The sequence below is a fragment of the Leuciscus leuciscus genome (assembly GCF_965113295.1).
Source record: "Leuciscus leuciscus genome assembly, chromosome: 13".
In the NCBI taxonomy this organism is placed as follows: Eukaryota; Metazoa; Chordata; class Actinopteri; order Cypriniformes; family Leuciscidae; genus Leuciscus; species Leuciscus leuciscus.
In genome coordinates, this window is record NC_138737.1 from 39274382 (window position 1) to 39294473 (window position 20092).

Below are 20092 nucleotides of genomic sequence, written 5' to 3' on the forward strand. Positions count from 1 at the left end.
CTCTCTCCCCCAAACACCTGTCATACAGAGACCGATTTATTTAACATCCAATCTAGTCCTGATGGATAAAGTCAAGTTCTACCATACTTTTCTTTCTTTTTTTCTTTTATTGAATTTGCAAATCTTAAGCATGTTGTTGTTATTAAATCAAATGCATTTGCGAATGTGACTTGAAAGGTTTAGTCTGTAATTTTTTGTCTGATACAATATCGTACAATTCTGGATAATTGTGCACACATTTAAATGACTTTTTGTTGTCATTTAGTGAACTAGAGCTTTGGTTCTCAACCATTTTGACTTAAAAAGGCTCCACTGTGTATACAATATATACAACAATAATCAAGCCCCGTGATTTTTCCAGTTGTTTGTGATTTAGGGGTTTTAAAAAAAATTTTTACTTGCAATTCAAAGCTCGGCATAACTTAAAAAAAAAAGTATATTGATTATAAAAATGCCCATGGAGGTTTAAGATTTTATTAGTTTACATGACTTTCCCAACTCTAGAAATCAATCTTTTAAAACAAGGCTACCTCATATTTGAAGGATTTTATAGATTGTGGGAATCACTATAGTAAGTACATGCTGTAAATTATTATTACTCAGTACTTATATATATAATTACACTGTAACAATGACACCTTAAAATAAAGTGTAACCCATTTTTCCAAAGATGCCTAATTGATGTTGTTGCATCAAATAATAAAACATTGTACTTTTATAATAAACAACAAAAGTAGTTAATCTACACAACACCACACCAAGGTATCGCACCATTCTGAGGTTGTCAAGTGATGGCATATATAAATGAGTGAGGTGATGTTTAATGTCTTTCCTCACCTTATAACACAGTTCTGCTCACACCCACTCTCCAGAATCACTTCGCTGTGGTTTCAGCAATGTTTCCAGGATGATGAAATATTGATACAGTCATTCCTCAGTCCTACAGATGTGCTGCCCGAACCACAACATCTCTCACTCGCTTTTACTAACCAACACAAATGTTGAACTAGTTTGTGCAACTTCATTCATTCGTGGAGGTTTCATTATCCTAAATGAGTGTTATAATTACATGTGCATCATGCTCTACTCGTGTGTTATGTGTCGTCTCGGAGTTGTCAGTGCATTGAGTGATTGTTGTGTAAGACATTGTCAGGTACACTTTGTGTACACAGGGCCTTGGTGTGGCATTGGGTGTGAGTCTTGTCTGGCACAGCGCTCCGCTCTCACGGCATTCCTTGGTGCGCGGCCAGATTGCTTCATGCTTGTCATTAGGGCTGCACAATGTGTCTGAATTATTGAAATATCGCAAATGTGCATCATGATATGCATATTGCAATGACTTGCGATCCCTGAATGATTTTAGTACTTCAAAAAGTGAATAGGAGGTGATGCAGATAGCAGAGAATAGACTGGACACATGACTGCTACATACATGTGATAGGCATAATGTTAAGAAAACTCAATACGGTACTCGCACACACACCTCTCGGACCGTACTTAGTTCTCTTCCTCAGCTTATGTGGCCAAAGACACACAAAATGAGGTCAAAATGCCAGTCTTAGTGAGTATTCACATAACAGTTATATTAAGTGAAAGTAAACAGTTGAGAAAGAAAACGCGTGTGTATCAGTATATTGGATCCGTGCATTAGCTCTTAAAGTGACAGGAGCCTAATAAACCTGATGCTGTCTGTCATTAATGATGATCAAACAACAAAAGACGGAGAGAAAATCACTCACTGCTCTTGACTGAATAACTTTTGTAGCTTTAATAAGAATCAGTGTTTAGTTCATACAGTGAAAACTAAGCTGTTTAATTTTTATATTTGATTTTGTACATTATCGTATCGCATATCGCACTTTCAATATCGAGCAGCCCTACTGTTCACCCACACATACAGATATATCCTCTGATACATAAGCAACCACTGGCCTCTTTTTACCCAAGAACCATTGTGGTTTTACATCTGACACGCATTCTGCTGAATGCACAACAGATTCAATGGCAATGGCAAGCTTTTCTCAATTAAGTGTAATTGCTTCAGGTTCTTAATTATTCAAGACAAGTAAACAGTGCTTTATGGGTATCTAACAGCATCAAGTGTTCAAGTCATACATTTACAAATGTAGAAAAATATGTGATTGCAAAATGTAGTACAACAGGCGGGTTCTTGGACATAAATCCCATTCATTTTCTCCATAGGGGATTTGATTTTGAACAATAACTTAACTTAATGGTATATGATTTTGTTGAAGCCATCAGCTTACATTATTTCCACTTTTTTATTTTTATTAATCGTGTTGAACAGCTGAACTAAAAAAGAAACTACATTACCCATGATTCTGCAGAGAAATCTCAACCAATCAGAGAGTCTTTCCCTTCGCTCTCAAACTACTTCAATATTTTATGCTTGATAAACCGTTCAATAAATCTAATATCAACATCTTTAATTCAATGTGTTTCTTTATTTGTTTTTAATTTGATTGTCGTTCGCAATGCTTAAAGGGATTGTAGTTATTTTCCTCAATAAAGCCGTTAATTACACAGTCTTGTACCTTTTTGTCCAATTTTCAAATAAATGTTTTCTTCAAATCAGAGTTTGTAATGTTGGGCCTGACCTCATCGCTGGATGTTTTGGTTCATAGCTTGTAACTCTTAAAAAATACTTTTTAAAAATCCCGTTATGAGAAGAATACATCTGGAACAAAGGTTGCTGATGCGCACTGTATAATGACTGACTAAGTCTTAAATTATTGAATTATTTGCTTTAGTTAGTACGGATTGGATGTTGTTCAGTTCACTAACCCTACAGACGAGTAATAGTGATGCTTACGCCTGCAAACACCACTGAAAAAAGGGTCAATTTTGTATCTTAATAAAGTGTGTGTCTCTCTCTCTCTCTCTCTCTCTCTCTCTCTCTCTCTCTCTCTCTCTCTCTCTCTCTCTCTCTCTCTCTCTCTCTCTCTCTCTCTCTCTCTCTCTCTCTCAGTCTAATAAGGTCCCGGTGGTCCAGCATGCGCACATGCACCCCCTGACCCCCCTCATCACCTACAGCAATGAACACTTCTCTCCAGGAACTCCTCCATCCCACCTCTCGCCAGAGATACTGGACCCAAAGACAGGTGTTACACACTCTTCTGACACACCTTAACTTGTGTTTCTGTCTTTTAATCGTGTGACTTACTGACTGTGTACCTCTGGTCCAGGTATTCCTCGGACCCCTCACCCCTCAGAGCTGTCGCCCTATTACCCACTGTCCCCTGGGGCCATGGGGCAGATCCCGCACCCACTGGGCTGGCTCGTCCCACAGTGAGTATCCCTTATTAAGGGGCTTTCGCACCGGAGAAACCTTTTCATAGTTCCTAGAACTATTGGCGGAAGTTCCTGGATTTTGGCGTGTTCGCACCACAGGAACTAGGAACGATTTTAGTTCTAGCAACTCCTTTTAGAGGAACTAATTTACTCCTATATCAGAGTCGTGTCTAAACCAGCACTATAGGAACTATCCGTGACGTTAGTGTTCGCTGATTGGCCGAACACACGTGAAACACCAGCACCCGCCATTTTTAAAAAAGCTGTGTAAACACACAGATTATAGCCTATATATTTACTCCAGAAACTAACTCTACGAACATGTAAAACAGTGATAGATGAACCTCTTTACGCTGAGGAGAAAATCCAACGCATCTTTGAGGAGACCAAGAGAAACATGATTATGTATTTCTGCTCAGCAACACTGGACATCAACCACACAACATACGCTAATAACTTTACATTACTGTCTACTTTCTATGTATGACAGTTCTATCTAATATCGTATAAGACAGGACTGTTAGACTGGCGTTCTCAGGCCGTCAAAATAAAAGTCCCAACAACAAGCGTGTCTCACGTCACATCAGAGTTCCTACTGAGGGTGCGAATGCAACCAGGAAAACGTTCCTTAGGGAACCATTAGTTCTCTGGGAAACACCCTGGTGGCTCAATCCTAGAACTACCTGGTGCGAAAGCCCTGTAGTTACTGCCTACACACCCCGATTCAAGTCAAGTCACCTTTATTTCTAACACTTTAAACAACACCGATCGATTCAAAGCAGCTTCACAGCGATGAACAGGAAAATAACAGAATCAATCCAAAGTTCATAAACTATTAGTCAAATTCTGCTGTAAAGAAGCTCTAAAAAGACAAGTGTCATTATTCAGCGGAAGTCGGTTCAGTGTTGATTCAGTTCAATAACTGTGTAAAGAGTTTAATTCAGCTCTACTGAAGAAAAAGTAGATACTCCATATAAGATCTTCCCCTTTTATTTCTGTTTAAATCCTCTTTGAACACCCATTTTTATTCTTTGTTTTAAGTCTGTTTGAGGGTGTAACATTTTTCATGTGTCCTTTTTGTTTTCTTTATTTTGTATGTTTTAAGTTTGTTTTATATTTGTTGTACAGCACTTTGGTTTCAACAAACTGTTGTTTTTAAAAGTGTCATGATTCGGTTCAGATCAATAATAATGTCGATGTTGCAATATTATTATGTCAATTATTGAGCTATAAAGCAGCCCTTCAAAGACAGTAGTGTCATTCTTCAGCTCAGGTCAGTGTAGTTGATTCAGTCGAGTTCAATAACTCTGTAAAGTTCATAAATTAACAATTTCACTTCAGCTCTAAGCAGCTCTTCTGAGGATAATAGTTTGGGTCTTCAGCTCGATGCTGATTAAGTTCAGTTCAATAATGTCGATGTTGCAAAAGTCTTCAATTATGAACCGTTGAGCTATGAAGCAGCTCTATGAAAGATATTGTCTGATTCACACTCGTTCGCTCTGATTCACCCTCTCGTTCTGTCTGTGTTCGTCTCAGGCAGGGTCAACACATGTACCCCATCACTGGGGGCTTCCGTCACCCGTACCCAGCTCTCGCCATGAACGCATCCATGTCCAGGTGAGTGTGTTTCCAGATTCATACTCTCATTCTTCACACTACACTTTTATTTCCGGTTCATTACACATACACACACTCATTCACTCACACACACTCTCTCTCTCTCACACACTCATTCACTCACACACACTCTCATTACTCTTAGATCGACTACAAAATTATACTGGTGTTGAAGGACAAGCATTAAGCTGGTTCAAATCATACCTATCTGACCGCTACCATTTTGTCTATTTAAATGGAGAAAAATCGATCATAACTCCAGTAAACTATGGAGTGCCGCAGGGATCTGTATTAGGCCCTCTGTTATTCTCAATATATATGATGCCACTTGGAAATATTATAAGGAAACATGGAATTAGTTTCCATTGTTATGCTGATGACAATCAAATATATATTTCATCACGGCCGGATGAAAACGCTAAATTTTCCAAATTGACAGAGTGTGTTAAAGATATAAAAGATTGGATGACGCGTAATTTTCTTTTATTAAATCCAGACAAGACAGAGGTAATACTTATCGGTTCAAAAAACCGCCCACAAAACCTCGCACAATACAACTTTAACATCATAGGATGTCCTGTTACTTTATCCTCTACAGTAAAAGACCTGGGAGTTATACTCGATTGAAACCTGTCTTTTGAAAATCATATTTCATATGTTACAAAAACAGCATTTTTCCACCTTAGAAACATTGCTAAGCTACGTAATATGCTATCAGTTTCTGATGCAGAAAAGTTAGTTCATGCATTCATGACCTCGAGACTGGATTACTGTAATGCTTTATTAGCTGGTTGTCCTGCATCCTCAATAAACAAGCTACAGTTAGTCCAAAATGCCGCCGCTAGAGTTCTTACGAGATCAAGAAAATATGATCATATAACACCGATTTTATCATCACTGCATTGGTTACCTATAAAGTTCCGTATTAATTACAAGGTATTGCTACTGACTTATAAAGCCCTAAACGGCTTAGCTCCAGTCTATTTAACGGATCTTCTATCGCCCTATAATCCATCGCGCTCTTTAAGATCACTAAATTCAAGGCTTAAGGACTGAGCCTGGGTTCTCCCAAGGTTTTTTTTCTCCATTAGGTCACCTGATGGAGTTTTAGGACACCATTAGGTCACTTGATGGAGTTTTTCGGTTCCTTGCCACTGTTGCCTTTGGCTTGCTCAGTTGGGGATATTTTGGGGATATTTAATTTAATTTTATCAATCAATAAATTCCTCTTGAAACAAACTTTGTTGTATTATTTTAATTTAATACTGTGAAGCTGCTTTGATACAATCTGTATTGTGAAAAGCGCTATACAAATATACTTGACTTGACTTGACTCTCTCTCTCTCTCACACACACACACACACTTACTCACTCACTCACTCACTCACTCACTCACACACACACTCACTCTCTCTCACACACTCACTCACTCTCTCTCTCACACACTCACTCACTCACTCACTCACTCACTCACACACACACACTCACTCACTCACTCACTCTCACACACACTCACTCACTCACTCACTCTCACTCACTCACTCACTCACTCACTCACTCACTCACTCACTCACTCACTCACTTACTTACTCTCACCCACACACACACACACACACACACACACACACACACACGCTCTCACTCACTCACTCTCTCACTCTCACTCTTACACACACGCACACAGACACACACTCTCTCATTCTCAAACACACACACACACACACACGCACGCTCTCACTCTCACTCTTACGCACACAGACACACACTCTCTCATTCTCAAACACACACACACACACACACACACACACACACACACACTCACACTGACGGAGGGTGATGCTGTATCTCCACTTGAGTTTTGCAGGGTAAATTTACCACAGAATTGTATTAATCTTAATTAGTTATTTAAAGGTTATATTAGCATGGCATTAATGCTGCGATGAAACTGAAGTAGTGGCAGATCCTTTCTTTCATACGGTGTTGTACATCATAATCTAACACATAATCGGAAAAGAAAAAATGTAATGCGGGTTCTTGCTTCTGGTCATCGGTTGTTGATAGGATTTGAGATGTAGATATTACACAGCCGAAGCACTGAAGTGTGGGGTGGGCTTTAAAAAAAGAAAACACGTATGGAAGAAATCGTTCGCAATTACATTTATAACATGCGTTTAGAAAACCTTCCCTTATGTAATTTTTATGTTGACAAACAAGCCAGTCAACACTTTTGTAATGGAGTGCCTACACAACCCTAAATTAGTATTAGCAACATCTCCAGCAGCATTGCTCAAATCTGAATGGCAAAATCTGAAAACAAGTACAAAGTAATTGGTTTGAGGGATAAATGTTCAATTATAAAGGGTGAATCATTCATTTGTTAACACTTTTCTTTTTTTCTTTTTTTTTAAGGTGACGTAGTTACTCGTGTCACATGTACTACTTACTATAGTAATAACAGTAAATTATGCATAATTACAAGTAACTAACCATAAAACAAAGCCTCACCTTAAAACTTCACCTTAAAATAACCATTTATTTAGTTTTATCAGCTTGCTGAATGAATTAATCTGTAGTCTAATTTTAAAGTTGTGCTAATAACGACAAATTATTATTATTTATCTCTTCTGACTGCCGTTATCCATGTTTCTCTTTAAAAAAATTGTCTTTTGGAAGGGGATGGAAAGTTAATAGTGAATTTGTCTTCTATTTTACCTCTGTACATCAGCTGTCAGAGTTCATTCACAATCACTCAAGATGAAATGGATCTGAAATGATGAAGAAATGCTCTTAATTTAGTGGTAGCACTGGATTAAATGAGGATAATCTGCACTGAGCTCCTCTTGTTTGGTGTGTGTGTGTGGTGTTGAATTATTCATACAGAGCTCATAGTGATCAATAGCCCGTCTTCTTCCAGACCTTTACAGCCGTTGTCAGTACAGCTCAGGCGTGCTTGTTTCTCCATTGGCGTTTGTGTGAAAGAACTACACTTTCTGTCGCCACTTTGAGACGTTCCCTATTCATAGTGTTTGGTTTGAATCCCTCCCTCATTCGGTCCTGATTTGAAAAGATTTTGCTTTACAGTAAAGATAGCCATATGATTTAAAGGTACAGTCAAGAAGTTTTGGTAATATTTCGCAAGAAATAAAGATCTTTTGTTGAGCGATATGTGAAGCTCAGACAGAAGTCACTTTAGCATAGTAGCTTTCTGTTTGACGACTTGAACCCGTTGTGAATCTGCATGGGCAAATCTTTCACCCTCGCGCATATTTCCAGAGGGTTGTCACTTTACGTTCGAAAATCGATTGCACAATCGATCGGACCAACCAACACAAGTTTCGAAAACTAAAATAGGGAATCGATTTTAAGGGCCTTCTCTCGGAGCGCGTCCGGCTCGTCACGATACGCCCGCAGCGAACGCACGTCACACAGCAACTACAGGCTCTGACACAGATTATACCTCTGCATAATGTGTCTCTTTTTACTACAAAAATGTGAATTCTGCCGGTATTCAGACAGTCTCATGCATACAGATACAGGTTCGGGCTTAAATTTGTTTGACATTTCTAATGGTAAACACAGGCATGCTGAATCCTGCAGTGATGTTTGTCATTGATGTTATGGCAGTCCACTCTGCTTATTGTTTTTGGAGAATGTTGCACTCCTGTTTGTCATTGTGCACGAAACTTCACGCCAATAAATCATCAGGAATATTGCTGACTTGTGCGCGTCTCAAGCGCCCTCTTAACGTTCGTCCTAATGCCTGTTAGTTGTCCGTGGATTTGCCTATATTTGGCGTTTAAAATGGAAACGTCTTTAGACGTGGAAAAACGATTTTACAATCGATTCAATGAACACGTATGTCTCAAAAATCAAACAGGATTTTTTCACAAAAGTGACAGCCCTTCTAGAAAGGATGATTTCGGTTGCAAAAATTTGGCGAATAGAAATCAATGTGAATGCACCTTAAAGCTGATATCTGAAAGTCACACATTCAGTCTAAATTCTGCTTCTGAGGTGAGATGTGTTCTCTAAGTAGTCTGCAGGACATCATGATAACAGTTGAATGAAGTCTTCCCGGTATCTTAACTGAAATTTAAGGGGTTTAAGAAGAGTATAAGAGGAGGGCGGAGAAAACAGTCGTCCAATTTTAGATGACAACAGTTGTTTTATTGTGTGTTCGTCTAGGGCTGGGCGGTATATCGAGTTGTACGATATATCGATATAATTTTTTGAAACGATATTTGAGGCAATACCGTTTATATCGATACACTAGTTTGATACGAGCACATCCGAAAAATAGCCGAGGACGCAGTGTGAGCTGCTGCAGAGAAAATACAATTTGTCCTAAACATGACACAAGCTTATATTAAGGGCTTAAAAATAACTGGTAAGATAGTTAACAAGTTTAAAGCAGCTTGCTCTGACAGATAGGCTATTGTTGCTGTTGAATGCGTTTGAGATGTGGTGCTTTCCTCAGCCCAGTTTTTCTCCCAGCTTTTCCTCAGTTCTCCCACGGCCCTCAGTCTCGTCCTGCTCGCCACAGTAAACATAATGAATGGCGACTGTAGAACGCAAAAGCCGAATCCCGGACATTTTGGGTGATCTCGAAATCCCGGGCAGACTCGTCACGGAGACTCACTAGTAGCCTAGACTTGTTGTTTTAAACTGCGCTCTCTTACCGGTAGGCGTGGCTTGGGAGTGGCCTCGTAGGGCAGCGAAGCAAGTGCATTCTGGGAGTTGTTGTCTTTCATCCACATAAGCCAAAAATACATTTTCTGGCTTTTCTCAGTCTAGAAAGCTCCAAATTCAAAAATAATTTCACATTTCTTCTACATAAATGACCCATTTTAAATACACATTCATCTTTCCAGAGGTGAAGTATCCCTTTAACTTACATTTCACAGGTATATTCTCCATCTGTAAATGTTAGAGTCAAACAAATATGTCCATTTCACTGTCAGGAGAGGACGAGCCTTCTGCAAGTGAATCTCTGCTAAAATTCAAGCTTCCGTGAATGAGCACCAAACAGACGGAGCACAATAGAATAGTAGCGCAATAATTCTGACTAAAATATTTGTTGTTGGAGACAATAAATGTGCCATATGTGGAATTGTAAACGTACAAGTATTTAATGAAAGTGACCATTTATAACGGTGTAATCAAAAGCAGGCTAATATAATAAGTTTGTGCTTTTGTTTTTATTTAAATTTTTTAGTTTAGCCTTTAGTCAATTTAAAAACAAAAGCATTATTTTTGTTTTTAGATTGTAATGTTACAATGTCAGAATGTAATGTGATTTTAACCACCTTTTTGCACATAATATATTGCATAGCCTACATTACATTCATTATTTGTTTCCATATCCTTCAATATCAACATTGTTTGTAGGATATCATTGGGCAGGATGTGAAATATATATATTTTTAAATAAATACAGATTTTCTTTATCCAAATATGAAAAATGTAGAAAGTACCGAGATAAATATTGTATATCGCCATTTAACCAAAATTTTTTGGCCATATCGCCCTATGTTCACTTCAGTCAAAGCTTTCAGTGCTTGAATCAGAACCGTGTCCCATTCAGCTGCTTGTAGGAAGTGCTTTTTATGGGATTTGGAAAGCGCCGGATGTGTTTGGTAAGGGGGGAATAGTCTTGAGTGTGGCACACTTTTTGTTACCACAGTAACCTGGCTCTTTACCTGTAACAGGAGCGGATAAAGGAGCTTTTCAGCTGGTGCTTTATTTGGACCATATATAACATTCGAACAGAAATGAGAGTGTGTTTTAGTCCAGACGCAGCATTAAGACCCGGGTCTTTGAGTGTGGTATTCTGGGATGTTTAAAAGCCCTGATATACAATTCGAGGGAAATTGTAGAACGACAAAACCAGGCCAAAACACAGTTCGTTTAGAGTTCACTTCTGGAGTTGTTCGAAACGGCTTGCCAAAGTGAAATTTCTGGAAAAATTAGCTCTGGCTGATAAACGCCTTCAAACTACCATTGGTCTGTGGTGATGACATCTTAGGTGGGTGTGGCTCTGAGGCCCCGCCTTCTTTGAGTAAATATCTGCTTTATAGTAGAAAATAAAGTTGTAATTCTAATTTAAAGCGACACTGACATTGTTTTTTGTTTTGTTTGTTTTATATATATTTATATTTATATATTGTCTATTTTATATAATGCTATATAAATAAACGTAACTGGACAGGAGTGATGAATCGCAGAGCTGGTCACATCGCTATGATGCTTTCTGAACTGCTGTTCTCTCACTGCTGTCATTTAAATGATGTGTTTATATTGTTAATTGAGAGGAAAGCGTGGAGCACATATTTACATATTCATCTAAACGTCGCTCTCAGAAGCGTGGACGTGTCGGGATGTTGGCTAACAGTGTATCTCTGGCCCCAAAGTCTGGAATGATGAATCGCAGAGCTGGTGCAAACACATCGCTATATTCATCTAAACGTCACGCTATATAACAGTATGGCCCCAAAGTCCAAAATCTTTCGAAGATGTTCTTTTCCTTTAGGGCTACGATATTGATATCCACGATATATATATATATATATATAGCGATATCAAAACAATTTCATCGATGATTTGAATAGCTCTATTTGAAAATAATACATCATTCTAGAATAGTGAATCTGCATAGAAAATTATAAACATATCACAAGCACAGATAAATACAATAGAAGAAAGATACAATTGAAATTAGCAGTGCTTTATGTTTTTCATTTAAATCTAACCGTATATTCAGGTACAGAAATTGAATCACTGTATAAATGAAACATAACTAATATTTAATTAATTAATACAGTTTATCTTTGTTAAAGCTACTAAAGTCATTTTCTCTTTTTCTTTTGTTATTTGATCACCATTGGTGGCACAAACAGCTGCAGGCACTGTCCCTTTAAGATGAATGTGCAGACCTAATATAAATGACACGCATCCGTTTTCTTTCTCAATTGTCTCAATGCGCACATCGCAATATCGATGCTAAAATTATATATCATACAACCCTACTTTCCTTGGTTTCAGAAGGCAATAATGGTAATTTACCTCTCTTTTTCTTTACAGTTTGGTGTCCAGTCGCTTTTCTCCTCATATCGTTCATCATCCTCACGGTCTTCATCAGACGGGCATCCCTCACCCAGCCATCGTCTCTCCGGCTATTAAACAAGAACCCAACGGAGAACTCAGCCCAGCGGCTCAAGCGTAAGCTCAAGCATGCTACACACTTTCCTGCTGTTTTTCTTATCTTCTTTAAATAGATAGTTCAGCCAAAAATGAAAATTATCCCATGATTTACTCACCCTGAAGGTGTATATGACTTTCTTCTTTCAGACGAATACAATCAGAGTTATATAAAAAAAATGTCTTGGCTCTTCCAAGCTTTATAATGGCAGTGAATGGCTGTTTCTGTTTTGAAGTCCATCAAAGCTCATCCATCCATCATAAAAGTGCATCTATCCATCATAAGTGTATCATAAAAGTGCATCTATCCATCATAAAAGTGCATCTATCCACATAGACGTGCATCTATCCATCATAAGTGTATCATAAAAGTGCATCTATCCATCATAAAAGTGCATCTATCCATCATAAAAGTGCATCTTTCCATCATAAGTGCATCATAGAAGTGCATCTTTCCATCTTAAAAGTGCATCTATCCATCATAAGTGTATCATAAAAGTGCATCTATCAATCATAGAAGTGCATCTATCCATCATAGAAGTGCATCTATCCATCATAAGTGTATCATAGAAGTGCATCTATCCATCATAGAAGTGCATCTATCCATCATAGAAGTGCATCTATCCATCTTAAAAGTGCATCTATCCATCATAAGTGTATTATAGAAGTGCATCTATCAATCATAGAAGTGCATCTTTCCATCATAAAAGAGCATCTATCTATCCATCATAAGTGCATCTATCTATCCATCATAAAAATGCATCTATCCATCATAAGTGCATCTATCTATCCATCATAAAAATGCATCTATCCATCATAAGTGCATCCATCTATCCATCATAAAAATGCATCTATCCATCATAAGTGCATCTATCCATCATAAAAGTGCATCTATCCATCATAAGTGCATCTATCTATCCATCATAAAAATGCATCTATCCATCATAAAAGTGCATCTATCCATCATAAAAGTGCATCTATCCATCATAAAAATGCATCTATCCATCATAAGTGCTTCTATCTATCCATCATAAAAATGTATCTATCCATCATAAAAGTGCATCTATCCATCATAAAAGTGCATCTATCCATCATAAAAGTGCATCTATCCATCATAAGTGCTTCTATCTATCCATCATAAAAGTGCATCTATCCATCATAAAAGTGCATCTATCCATCATAAAAGTGCATCTATCCATCATAGAAGTGCATCTATCCATCATAAAAGTGCATCTATCCATCATAAAAGTGCATCTATCCATCATAAAAGTGCATCTATCCATCATAAAAGCTCATCCATCCATGATAAAGTGCTCCACACTGCTCCGGGGGGTTAATAAAGGCCTTCTGAAGTGAAGTGATGCATTTGTGTAAGAAAAATATCCATATTTAACACTTTACAAAGTACATTTCTACTTGCGCCCAAAGCGCAAAGCAAAGGAAGAAGAAAGTCATTTACACCTAGGCTGACTTGAGGGTGAGTAAATCAGGGGCTTAGTTTTGGGTGAACTATCCCTTTAATGCTTTATTCAACTAAATAACATAAGCTTCACACTCTCACCTCCACATGACTCAGTGATAAAGTTTATCGCTGTTTTGTCTACCATCCTTTGTGTCTTTCTCACTGTCACTCCCTCACATCCAGTACAAAGACTGACCCATGTGTGCTGTATGTTTGCAGAAAGTCTCCAGGCCCGAACAAGAAGGAGGACGAGAGGAAACCTCACATAAAGAAGCCTCTAAACGCCTTCATGCTCTATATGAAGGAGATGAGGGCCAAAGTGGTGGCCGAGTGCACGCTAAAAGAAAGTGCCGCCATCAACCAGATCCTCGGCCGCAGGGTGAGTGAACAGTGTGTGTGTGTGTGATTGTATTAATATCCATTCTGAGTGAACCAATCACAAGTGGTCAGCAGCACCAAATGTTGATATTAAATGGGGTCCAAAATGTTTTGTGAATCAAAATTGCAGTGAAGTCGATACGCACGTTTGTTGTGTAATCACTAATGCGTCCCACATCATCCACTGCGATAAAAACTAGTTTTCAACTTTGCCAATCGCTTATGTTGTCCTGTTGGTTCCTTATACTACTTATAATACTTTTATTCATCAAGGATGCATTCAATTTATCAAAAGTGACAGTAAAGACATTTACATTATTACAAAATATTTTTTTCAAATAAGTGCCGTTCTGTTGAAATTTCTATTCAGAGAATAAAATAAATAAAAAATACATCATGATTTTTGATGAACAAGTCCCCTGTTGTCAATAATTGTATACCTTAAAACTCATCTTTGATCACAGACATGACAAATTTAAAAATCTTCATACCTTAAAATATCTTGAATGTAACTCGACACCCTTGCCTCATTTAGTATACGCGGTTCAATGAATATGCAAATGAGCCCCGCCTCCACTCACTCACTCAGCTCAGAGATCCACTGGTTGACGATCACACGTTGATCTGATTGGTTACGAGGTAGTTTGTGACGTCAGAAACACCAGCGATTTCAAAGTGTGTGTTTGAGACTGTCTTTGGTTCACTGCAGTTTTAAGGAGAAAATACTCAGCAATGGTGTCGACTTATGAATTTACACATGGTTTGTCTTAAAGCATATTAAAAACACCACATAGACATATAAACAACATTAAAAGCTGGATTTTCACCACAGGGGGACTTTAAGCGGCACAACAGTTTTCAGCATTAATAAGAAATACAAATCAGCTTATTAGAATGATTTCTGAAGGATCATGTGACGGTGAAGACTGACAATTTATCTTTGCATCACAGGAATAAATCAAATATGTGCAGTAATGAGGAAAATGATATGCAATAACCACTAACCCGAGCAGAAATTCAGGCCATGATAAAAGATCGATACTTGCCGTCCGTGTCCTGATACAATATTGCCATGCAAAATATCACAGTGCTCTGCTGTATAGATGAGACTTCTGTCAGAAACACTCTACAAATCTCACAACCTCAAACTGTGGTGTGTGAGTGACTATTTTTACACACGTGTTGCTTGTACACACAAGACATGGGTGTGTGGTCACTGGTATGTGCGTGGTCTAAGCAGCGCCTGTATGTACAGTATATGTGTGTGTGCGCCTGACCTTTGGCTGACTGTGGTGTTTGTGTTTGCAGTGGCATTCACTATCACGAGAGGAACAGGCCAAATACTACGAGCTGGCCAGGAAAGAGAGGCAGCTGCACTCTCAACTCTACCCGGGCTGGTCGGCCCGAGATAACTACGTGAGTCAGACGCTTCAGGATCCGCTATACACACACTCATATATACACACACACACACACACACACACACACACTCATATATACACACACACACACACACACACACACACACACACACACACACACACACACACACACACTCACTCACTTACTTACTCTCACATATACTCTCTCTCACACACTCACTCACTCTGTCACACCGTCACACACACTCACTCACTCACTCACTCACTCACTCACTCACTCACTCACTCACTCACTCACTCACTCACTCTCTCACACACACACACACACACACACACACACACACACACACACACACACACACACACACACACACACACACACACACAGCCTTACGCTCACATTTGGCACTTTCAGTGAATACGGTTCACTTCGGCGTCCCATGACTTCTTTTATAAAACACAAATGCCGTGTTTGGTTGTCCAACCACAGGTCTTCTTCTGAATTTAAATATCATAATTTTTTTAATAATTACAAAAAATGTACATCCAAGTAAAAACACCATTTGGAGCTTTTCTACAGCTCGACAGAAGCAGATGTTCTCCTGCCATTTTAACACTATGTGATTTTTGTATCACTTTTGCAAGAAGTTCCATCAGTTAATGCATTCATTAACATTAACTAACGATGAGCAAAATCTTTGTTATCATTAGTTAATAAAAATACAATGCAATGAACTATCTTAACTGTTCATTGTTAGTTCATGTTAAATTATGTAATTAACTAAATGAACCTTATTGTAAAGTGTTTTTAGTTAACACAAACTAACGCTGAAACATTCTTCTAAACAATTTATTGATCTTAGTTAATATTAATTCAAACATTTACATCAAAAATTATATCTGTTAATATTATTTAATGGATCTGAGCTAACATGAACTAACACTGAACAGTTGTACTTTTATTAACTAACGAACAAAGATTAATAAATACTGTAACAAATGCATTGGTCATTGTAGAGTTAGTTAATGGAGTAACTAAAGGAGAACTTATTGTAAAGTGTTTCTTGCAACAACAAAAAACTAAAAAGTCACAAATCAGTGTTAAACTATATCATACTTACATACAACTGACCCTAAACCAAACCCTAACCCTGTAGAAAGTACATGTTGTTAACAAGTCGCACCTCCTTTCTCTGATCATTTGTGATCCTATTTTGTTCCCTATTCATGGAGATTGGATTATTATTTTTAAATTGCACTGCTTTTTCACTGAACAAAGACCTACGCTCGTCCTCACTGTATTTTTTGACTTCCTTCTGTATTTCTGACTCTATCTCTGTTTCCATCTCTCTCGCCCTCTCTCTCTCTCTATGCTCTCCAGGGCAAGCGGAAGAAGAGGAAGAGAGATAATAAGACAGACTCAACAGCAGAGGGTGAGGACGGATACACACACACACACACACACACACTCTTTTCTCTCTCTCCTTGTGTGTTTGTAATAACCCACTCTCTCCTCTGACATGCAGCTTATGAGGTGCAGTGCTAGCGCAGGTACAGTACGACTGAGGCTCGTTCACACAGGGTCATCGTTCACACACACGTGTTTTCATCATGTTGCTCCATTAGCATTATTTCCCCTTAGAAAAGGACAATTGTGAGAGGAAAAAAAAGTCAGAATTGCAAGATGAAAAGTCGCAATTGTGAGAAAAAGTCAGAATTATGAGATTAAAAGTCAGAATTATCTTTTAATTGTATTATTGCGTGTCGGAAACAGGCTATTTATCCTCACCAGGGATGCATTTATTTTATATGATTTTAAATATGTCATTTTGGTGATCAAAGATGAGTTTTAAGGTATAAAATGATTGACAACAGGGGACTTTAATATTTTTCTAAAAAAATCATGATCAAAATAATATATATATATAAATGGTACTATTATGAAATATTACAATTTAGAATAACTTTTCTCTTTTAATATATTTTAATTAAAATGTATTCTTGTGACCAAAGTAGAATTTCAGCATCATTACTCCAGTCTTCAGTGTCACATGATCCTTCAGAAATCATTCTAATATGATGATTTGGTGCTCAAGAAACATTTATTATTATTATTATTAATCTTGAAAACAGTTGTGTTTGATGAAAGTTCAAAGGAAAAGCATTTATTTATGTTTACTGCCACTTTTAATCACTTTAATGCATCTGTTGGCCAGTAGTGTTTAGTACAGTGAATCCGTGTGTGTTTTGGAGCAGATATGAGATATAAGCGCACGAGTGTTGTGTGAGCGGCTCCTCGGACAGCCAGTGTCAGCGTTGTGATCTCTTCCACAGTTTGAGTACCGTGACGTGACAAATCGACACATGACGCCATTTCCATTTTGTGTTCAGCGTTGTGTGGGTGAATCTCATGAGAACTGTCAAGAAGAACATGTCAAGATCATATTCAGTCTGAAGAAAGTGATGAATTATCTTTTGCGTATAGACAATGAAGAAACATGACAATTAAGGACATTTCCCTCTGAATTCTCATTAAAACAATCAATAATACCATAAATAATATTTATATAGGGCTGCCCCCCGACTACAGATTCGACTAGTAGTGGTTCATCACATTCACAGAGACTGAGACAGCAGAAAGCACATCTGTTTGTTTTCTTTATTTTACTAAAACTCAGTGTTTGGTTGTTATTAGACGTCGACCGATAGTGGATTCTACCGAAAACTAACCGATTAATTATATAGAACCTGAATGAAAACAAACATAACTCATAAAATAGTTCTGAACTTTATTACAAGCATTTAAAAACAGCACTGAACCATGAAAATGTGTTTTTATTTTCAATTATATTAAAAATATTAATATATTAATCATACCTTGATCGTTCATGTTAGTTCATAGTTCGTTAACTAATGTTAAGAGAACTTTAAAATGTAAAAATGTTGAAATTATCAATGAACAATACTTTTTATTAACCTTAGTTATGTTATGTAATGTTACAAATGGACTCTCACAGTAAAGTGATATAATTTCATATAAATCCAAACAGTCGGAATGGATGTTTGAAGATAACCGATCCAGGAATCGGTTATCGGTGCCGATTAATCGGCAAACCCGATCAATCAGTCAACCCCTAGTTGTTTACACAAATAAACCGTTTTGAATGATGTATTATTCTTATCAGTATGACCAAAAATGAGTATTTTAAGTAGTTTCCACTGTTATCAGTAAAAAATCAAGTGTTCGCGCCGGCGCCACCGTGTCATTAAGCGCTTACACACTCACTAAAGCACAAACACTTGGATATGCGCCTAATAATAGCGCACATTTGTCTAGGTTAACATTAGAGCGATCAGATATGTAAAGTTGTTACTTACATGTTTCAAATGATAAGCCATATTTGAGGTCGATGGATGAAAGGCGAGCGTTTGGACTTCCTGCCTGACACTGTAATTACCACAAACACCTGCCGTTAACGATCTGTGTGACTTCGCCACTTCCTGTGGAGTTTATTTTCTGAATAATGACGACTAATAACATTTTGGTTGACTAAGCCTCTTCTAGTCGATAAACATTTAGTTGACTATTAGGGGGAAGCCTTATATTTATATAACATTATTTAAATGAAAATTTGAATTCGATTTGTAATAAAAAAAAAAAATACTATACATAAATGTGCTATTACATTGAGAATCTAATGTGAGCCATTAATAATAGTGAAAACTACGAGAGAACAAAAAACTAAAGCCATGGTGATTCTTCAGACACTGCAAAATGCGCCTTTTTAAAAAAACCCACTAATTTAAGACTCAACAAATAGTAAATATAATAATAATTTAAATAATAATCTACTCCATTTTCATGCAAACCTGCAGGTTTAAACGTGTTTTTTAATTCTGCTAAGAGTCACGCACCTTAACATGTCCAGATGAGTATTTGGTGGGAAAGTATAATAATAAAAAAGTGTCTCTTAATGTAATAATTGTGATGATTTCTGTGAGTGTATCATGACTTCAGTGTTTCTGGGTCCCCCCCCCCCCCCCCCCCACCCGCTTGTTTTCTCCGTGTGAGTTTATGTTCCCTGTGCAAACATGTGATAACAGGGTTCGTACAAGATGCTTGAAGTGCTTAACTTTGACTTTTTGAAATGCAAGTCCTGGAAAACCCTTGAAGACAGACACATTTATGCAGAGGTCCTAGAAAAGTGCTTGAATTATTCAAAGACAATATACTGTATGTGAAATTAGAGTTTAATTTTTATCGATAAAACAATCTTTTCATGCCAGATTAATGTTGCAGCCCATCTGATATAGATATAGAGCCATTTCACATGGCTATGAGCGTAATATTCCTCATATCCAAGTATATGACACAGCTTTAAGTCAATCATATATTCATGAAAGAAGAGATCAGTTTGAATAAGGAAAGCGATATCTTTGTTATATTATCCTTTCAATGGTTAAAGTTACCAGTCATTGCATGTGCTGCACTTTATTTGTACCATTTTGTTTTATTAGTTCATTTTATCTATTTACCTTTTTTAGAATTTGAAAGATAATAAAGATATTGTTTAATAAGTGATATCTCTGGTTGTAGTCCTTGAAAAAGTAGTGCTTAAAGTCCTGGGATTTAATGTTACAGCACCTGTACGAACCCTGTTATAAACTCTTGCCATTGATGATGTGATTTCCGTCCTCTTTCAAAAAATATAATATTAAAAAAGTGTCTCTAAAGTATAATATT

General features: G+C 37.5%; 1 protein-coding gene across 1 annotated transcript in view; it reads left to right on the top strand.

The window, feature by feature from the left end:
* The window catches only part of tcf7l1b (transcription factor 7 like 1b), a 75615-nt gene that overhangs the window by 54508 nt on the left and 1015 nt on the right, over positions 1–20092 (top strand). Inside the window, exons 5-11 of the mRNA XM_082188743.1 lie at positions 2990–3122; positions 3207–3309; positions 4849–4929; positions 12010–12147; positions 13808–13967; positions 15275–15382; positions 16730–16781. Coding sequence (XP_082044869.1) covers positions 2990–3122; positions 3207–3309; positions 4849–4929; positions 12010–12147; positions 13808–13967; positions 15275–15382; positions 16730–16781 — 775 coding nt within the window. The remainder of the gene's footprint in view (positions 1–2989; positions 3123–3206; positions 3310–4848; positions 4930–12009; positions 12148–13807; positions 13968–15274; positions 15383–16729; positions 16782–20092) is intronic.